The 8,005-nt window shown below is 35.6% G+C and overlaps 1 protein-coding gene across 1 annotated transcript; it reads left to right on the top strand.

Annotated features, from left to right (window-relative positions):
* The first annotated feature begins 254 nt into the window (after positions 1–254).
* LOC106474812 (protein lethal(2)essential for life-like) lies at positions 255–1,434 on the top strand. The gene has a single exon (XM_013935502.2). The coding sequence runs from the start codon at positions 613–615 to the stop codon at positions 1,150–1,152; it is 540 nt and encodes a 179-aa protein (XP_013790956.1). The 5' UTR covers positions 255–612; the 3' UTR covers positions 1,153–1,434.
* The last annotated feature ends 6,571 nt before the right edge of the window (positions 1,435–8,005 follow it).

Genomic DNA, 8,005 nt, shown 5'->3' with positions numbered 1-8,005 from the left:
CATTTCTTCCCCCCCCCCCTCATCCTCCACTTAAGAAAAGCTGGAGACGTAACTGATTATACCTTAAACCAATTGAAAAAATTACAATTAAACAATCTTTGATCTTTATTATATTATTTTACCATCTTATAGTCTTAGCCCGACCGCTTATTTAAGTTTGAGACTCTAAAGATATTCAGATACTACTTTAATTTTTTTTGTTTCGCTCTATAAATGTTAATTAAGTAATTACGCGTTCATACAAGTGTAATTTCATTGCTAATCCATACATCGTTTTTGTTATACTTAGATATCTTTACTATGTCACTTTTACAACACGCTTTATGTTTGATTGACAACAAAACACACCACACAACGCTCCTTGCGAAATTTTTTCCAGGCCCAACATTATCTTACGAACATTTCTAGATCGTTCTCCCATTGCGCAATAACAGAGTAGAATTCCAGCTCGTGCTTACGTAAAGATTCTCGAACGATCGAGAGGGCGTTGCGAAAACTACATATACACACACACATATATATATATAAAACCCAAACAGAGTATTGTGTAAAACGTGTCAAGTATAGTGACAAAGATTTGAAACTTGAGTTTTTCTGAAAGCGTATTTAAAAATGGCTTTTGCGCGTAACATTGTACCTGTGCTGCTTGGGCGAGATTGGTGGGACGCCTGGGATTTTCCTAGTCGTATCGCAGATCAACATTTCGGGCTTGGGCTTCATGACAGTGATATTATAACACCGACTTTGTATCATGGCTACTACGTACGGCCCCGGCGACAAGTAAGCTGTAAGGCAGGTGGCGGCCTCTCTCAGGTGAAAAACGAAGCCGATAAATTCCAGATTTTACTTGATGTTAATCAGTTTGAACCTAACGAACTAAATGTGAAAACTGTCGAGAATTTCGTTGTCATTGAAGGTAAACATGAAGAAAAACCAGATGAGCACGGCTTTATATCCCGACAATTTGTACGACGTTACATGTTGCCCAAAGAAGTAGATCCGGAAACTGTACAATCTTCCCTGAGCTCGGACGGAATTTTGACGGTCGAGGCACCTAAGAAAGTCTTGGAAGGTGAGCAGCAAAAGGAACGAGTGGTACAGGTAGAAATGAGCGATAAACCGGCGGTGAAAGACGGCCAACAAGGACAGTAAAAATGTAATATTTGCGCGTTTTCCCTTTATACTAAATCAGTAAATGCTAGCCATTACAGATCACGCATTCAATGATCTAATGTTAATTAATGTGTAATTAATAATTCAGTGCTTAAGTTACAACTATAAGAGCCTAAACCTTTTGTCATTAGCATTTACAAAAAAAAAAATTGCTTCTCGATATAAAACAGTCCAATGTTTGTGTAATTGTGTGTATATTTCTTCTTGTATTAATGGAATAATTGAGACTTATTTAAGAAATAAAGTTACTGTTTGAATGTCTTCCTTCTTTTATGTCAAATTTTTTCTTAGGTGAGTATGGGTACTTATAACTAGAAGCATAATTATTATTCCGGTTTGACACCGTTTTACTGTAGTTGACTGAAATTTTCGTACGAGGCCTAAAAGTACGCCTAGCCTCGACAATCGGAGCATCGCTTTTTTTTCTGTCGCAGGAAAGACTGAGCATGTTCAGATTATTTGGCATGGAGCGCTTTCTAGTAACTTCTCTCAGTTACATGAAAATGACATAATAATGCTGGTAATCAAGGGTTTTTGAGTTAAAATAGATGTAATTTTCTTTTGGGAATGTTTTTTTTTTTCATGCTTGAATAAACTGTTAATTAAACAAACTAAAGGCATTAGTATGCTTTCCGAATAAGTATAGTATCAGTAGTTATTGGCGTAATGAGAGATGTATGTTTTAACATGCTTCGGGAATAAGACTTGCACAGATGATGATAATACAAAACTTAGAAGAAAACTAACATGGTTAAAGAAATGCATGCCAAATTAAAATACATTTATTGAAGAATTTGAAAGTAATTTTTCGAACAATAGCCTTTTGATGTGTCTATAGTAGTAACCAGGCTGCTTTTGGGAGTAATAAGGTACAATAACGTGTTTAAAATAACGAATAAATAAATAAAATGAGTACATGATTGGATAATATATTAAGCTAAAACACAACAAATCAGAGTATGAGAAGTAACAGAATAATAATTGTTTGAGTATTGTTAAAAAGAACAAAAAATATCGTGAAAAATTGCAGTAACGTAGAGTGATGATAAATTAAGTAAATAAGCAAAGTATAAAGAGAGACAACAAATTGGTTACGTGTACACACAGTGGGAAAATGAAAACATATTGTTATGTCTCCGTTTGTTAATTGATTTTTCCGTAACTTTGTTCCGACGAAATTTTAACGACACAAGTCTTTACTTAATAAAACTGGTTTATTCTTTCCGAATATAACTTTACCGATACACTCAACTTCAACAATCGCGCTAAAACAAACGCTATATCAACGAACGTCAATAATACTTCTGACTGCAGATCAATTACACAGATATTACTGAGTTATGATTTAACACAGTAGACAGTAATATCATTGAGTTATATGAGCTTTACGATGTCATTTAAATGCAAGTAACAAGAGACTTCTATCATTTTCTCTTTTACGTTCTAATTCATTTACTTTAAACGTTCACCTCTAAAACTGATAATATATTTAATTTTTTAGGATTCTTTGAAGTCAACGAACGGAACAGAAAACGAAGATAGGAAAGCAGTTACTTTTCTTCTTGTGGGATTCTCTCGATGTGGCGTAATTTTCTGGAGCATCAACGTAGGCGCCATCTATCTTTTTACTTAGTGATTATTCTATATATAAAATTACAATTATACAGTTATATATTAAAACATAGTACCATCGAAATTATCAACGTATTAAGATGCAACATGACAAAAGCGACACCTATATCATAAAATGTTAATTAACATGTAAGATGACGAAAGCGACACCTACCAATATAACCATATTTTTACTACCCATATAAAAATGAGTTGATATCTCTAATATTTGTACAGCATATCTAGAGGTTGTGGGATATCCAGGGGTGTTTTAAGGTTAATTGTCGCTTTAGGCCTAGAATGTTCCATTTCCTTCTCGAACGACTCACCAGGAAAATTATTTATCAATACGAGAACAACAACAAATTAAAATGCAATATTTTATTATAAAAAAAATCAAAATTAAACTTATTTTCCTTACGACACGTCACAAAAATTGTTGCGCTCTAGGCCCAAGCCTTGAAAGCCTATTGGTTAATACGACCCTGGGAATATCCCTAACAGGATCGCGTTATGATTGTCTCTCATTGACTCAAATAATAATCATAATAATAACAACATTATTTATTCAATTCCAAAATAAATGGTTATGGTGTGTGTGTGTGTATATATATATATATATATTGTTGCGTCATCGAGATCATGTGATTCTCACGCCCTTTACTTTCTAGAACTATCCTGTACTTTGGCGAATGCTCTAGTGTTTGCTAGATATAGGGTAGTTGGGTATATAAAAGAGGGGAAGGTAATGTGTGTGGACAGACTGTGTTAAATCATAACTCAGTAATATCACTGTGTTAAATCATAACTCAATAATATCACTGTGTTAAATCATATCTCAATAATATCACTGTGTTAAATCATAACTCAATAATATCACTGTCTACTGTGTTAAAACCATAACTCAATAATATCACTGTGTTAAATCATATCTCAATAATATCACTGTGTTAAATCATAACTCAATAATATCACTGTCTACTGTGTTAAAACCATAACTCAATAATATCACTGTCTACTGTGTTAAAACCATAACTCAATAATATCACTGTCTACTGTGTTAAATCATAACTCAAAATATCACAAAGAAAACAACAACTCATCAACAGATTTCTCTACAAAAATTGAGATATTTATCCGAATGATGATAAAAATCAAATAAAAATTATATAATGTTTCGCATTGTTTCATTTTTCGAACGAATATGACATTTGTATACTTAACCACCTATTGTAACGGCCAGGAAGGACGTTGCTTATGTTTTATTATATTGGAGCATGGCTATTGTACTTCAGGTTACTAATTATCAATCTAGACATCGTAGGTTTCGTGATGCTATCTTAAGCTTTGTTTGTTTGTCCTAGGGGACCTGTTTTAGAAACCCCCTTTTGTTTTTGTTTTTTCTTTTAGGCCTAACATGGCCTAGTGGTTATGGCACTTTATTCACTATCTGTGAATCGTGAGTTCGAATCCCGTCATGGCGGTCATTTTCACTTTTCGTTGGTAAAAGAGTAGTCCAAGAGTTGGCGGTGGGTGGAGTTGGTGGCGAGCACCCTAACCACCTGACCATGCCGGGCACAGATGTTACTACTGTTAGTTAATGTTATCAAATATATATATTTTTTTGTTTAATAATTAATTCATCTTTCATGCTAGAGAGGATACTCTCTGTTTTGCCTTTTCGTGTCTCCTTTTTTCGTACGCCCCCCAGTGGCACAGCGGTATGTCTGCGGACTTATACTGCTACAAACCGGGTTTCGATACCCGTGGTGGGCAGAGAACAGACAGCCCTTTATCACCTTTTCATATACTAGATTGACTGTAATTTTTAAAGATACGTTATTTAGAACATACTGTGTTGCCCCCCAGTAGCACAGCGGTATGTCTGCGGACTTACAACGCTAGAATCCGGGTTTCGATACCCGTGGTGGGCAGAGAACAGACAGCCCTTTATTAACTATTCACATACTAGATTGATTGTAATTTTTAAAGATACTTATTTAGAACATACTGTGTTGCCCCCCAGTAGCACAGCGGTATGTCTGCGGACTTACAACGCTAGAATCCGGGTTTCGATACTTATTTAGAACCTACTGTGTTATCTAGCGTTTAAATAAAATTGATTTAAATCGAAATTGATGGTTTAACCCCCCTAACGTTTGGGCTCTGCTTCTGGAAGTACCTCACCCACTAGGACACATGTTACCTACCCACAGTGTAGTTTGTGCCCCCTTGCTGTCTCAGGGGCAGGGCTTAGGGCTTATAACTCTAAAAGTTGCATTTGAAATTCGCGATGGGCGTACGACACATTCTGTAACTTTGCGTTTAACAACAAACAGAAAAACGTAGTTTGTACCCCAGTGTATATGTGTGTGTGTGTGTAATTTGGCCTTATTATTTAAAGCCGTACACACACACACACACACACACACAATTCATGATATCTGAAGTAGACCGTGGAATTTTTATCATATCTATGGTTTCTGGTATTCAACCGATTAAACACTCTCGATGTGTATATCCAATAACGTCACCCCTTCCCCAGTGCTGTTAGTCATGCAATGTCTGTCCTTCCTTCCGAATACTTTAAACAAATTCCCAACTACTAATTTTAAGGGGGGGACTAACTCTTAAAAATTGAAGTATACCCCGTGCAGAAAATAGTTTTTTTGAAAAAGCCGGAAAAATTCGCATACTGTATGTAAAAAGAAATAGCTCCGAAAGAAATAAAAAAACGAGTTCGGGTTATCTGTATAAAACTATAAAATGCTAAGAAATAAACTCTCTGTTTTGCCTTTTCGTGTCTCCTTTTTTCGTACGCCCCCCAGTGGCAATAAACACTGGGGAAATAGAAGTTCTAATCATATCGTATCTCTGTCAAGCTAAGAGCCTTATCAGTAGATGATCTGGCTAACGGTATATACTTGTGGTTTTAGCTGCACTGTAGGACTTGTTGCTAGGATACAGTAAGAAAAATTGTTGTCTGTCATAGTGATTGTGACGTTAAGACTTGTAGCTGGAACCGAAACGATACACTGTTAAACAATTGTTTATTCTAGTGATAATCAAGCCACCTGGTGTTTTGTTTCGTTCAAATAATAGTCACGTGAAACCCAGTCGTCAGGTTGGATGGAATTCAGTCCTACAGTTTCCAGAGTGGACATGGATTGAAGAAGTTGGATCACATAGTCATAACAGCAGGAAAAGAAGAAAAAAAAAACGAAACAAATTGATGTTCAGCATGAATACTTATTAGCTATTTTTTTTATACGCCAGAATAACTATTTATAAGCCAGGTGAATAATAAGTCACTCACATATACAAACAAGTTATGTAAAGGGTCCTTCTGTCTTTCCAGTGTGACGTAATATCCTGTTCTTCTAACCACGTGTAACATCCTATTCAGTTCATGTCACGTGCCTTTTCCTCTCTTTATGTGTGACGCAATATCCTATTCAAGCCATGTCACAGGCCGGTTATTCTCAATTCTTTATGATGTAAGTCCACCTACAATAACTTTTAGACAAGACGTGCTCCAACATTTGGTAAAACTTCATTAGTTCGTTAGAAACAGTGTTGTGGAGCATGGGGCCTAAATCACTATACGTTAAGGAGTTGTGGAGCAATGAACTCTCATTACTAACTATACATCAGGAAGTTTCTTGTGGAGCATGGGGCCTAAATCACTATACGTTAAGGCGTTGTGGAGCAATGAACTCTTATTACTAACTATACATCAGGAAGTTTCTTGTGGAGCATAAGGCCTAAATCACTATACGTTAAGGAGTTGTGGAGCAATGAACTCTTATTACTAACTATACATCAGGAAGTTTCTTGTGGAGCATAAGGCCTAAATCACTATACGTTAAGGAGTTGTGGAACAGTGAACTCTGATTACTAACTATACATCAGGAAGTTTCTTGTGGAGCATAAGGCCTAAATCACTATACGTTAAGGAGTTGTGGAGCAATGAACTCTTATTACTAACTATACATTACTAATTATACACAAGTAATAACAAAAAGTTTGGAACAAAATAAGGGCAATGTAGGGATGGCAATGTCAAAAAGTACAGAAACAAGGTAAGGATGAATACACAAAACTATACAAAACTCCCTATATAAGTAGCCACATCTTTCCAAGAAAAACTTTTATCAACAACTAAATGTTGAATTCCTTCCAGTTGCATGAATTCAGGTTTTAATAAAAGCATTCAAACTGAATAATGCTATTCAGTCTTACAATGGCTAATTCCCAAACACTTGTAACATTAACTCACTGGCTACTTATGTAGGGATTTTTGTATGGTTTTGTGTATTCATCCCTACCTTGTTTATGTATTTTTTGACATTGCCATCTCTACATCATTCTTATTTTTAAACAATGAATATTTTATAATGAATGGTAGTCGCTATGAAGGCACCAGTTTCAGCCTGGAGTGATGACTTGTCTTGATGGACTTCATGTGCTGAACACTATACTGTTTCTGAACTCTTCAAGTTCAACATTTTGGTGTGTAAATCATCACAACAACTTCAAGTCTTCTGACGTCAGAATCATATAATCAGCAGAACATTTGGTTGTTATGTTACTCGCCGGTTTTTTTTTTACTTTAGCGATGTTTTTTGGCTAAACTGAAGGTGTTAATAGCTTTTGAAAACCTAAGTTAGGTGTTTATAAAAGTCTCTTAGATTGTTATAAGACAGATTTTAAATTGTGATGAGCAATAAATAACATGAGTTGGCCATTTTCTTCCTGGCCCATCTTCACATCATGCTTAGGCTTAGTAGTTAGGAAGTTTGTTGTGAAGCAACGGTGTTGTATCAGTATAAATCAAAAAATTATTGCGGAAAATGGGGCCCATATTACAGCATATCAGAGACTTTGTTGTGGAACTTGGGACCTTGTCGTTACATCTTAAAAAGTGTGTTTTGAAGCGTGGCTCTTGTTTTTTTTATATGTTAAGACGTTCGACGTGGAGCTGTTAACTGTGACGTTGCGGTGACGTAATATTACAATTTCCAAGTCCAAACATTAGGACTATTTTACATGAACGCCGTAGTGTTGTGTATGCAGACTAAAGAAGTGTATGGTGGTAGAGATAAAAATAGCTTGTACAAAATTCATTATTCATTCGTTCAGTTGGAATTTCAGATTTTAGATGGGGAATATCAAGACTAACGAGCTGCGAGGCTACCATTTGAAACAGTAAAACTCGAGA

This window comes from Limulus polyphemus, unplaced genomic scaffold, assembly GCF_000517525.1.
Source record: "Limulus polyphemus unplaced genomic scaffold, Limulus_polyphemus-2.1.2 Scaffold7714, whole genome shotgun sequence".
NCBI classification, from domain to species: Eukaryota; Metazoa; Arthropoda; class Merostomata; order Xiphosura; family Limulidae; genus Limulus; species Limulus polyphemus.
Note: the sequence above shows the minus strand (reverse complement) of the source record. Positions and strands in the feature narration are given on the sequence as shown.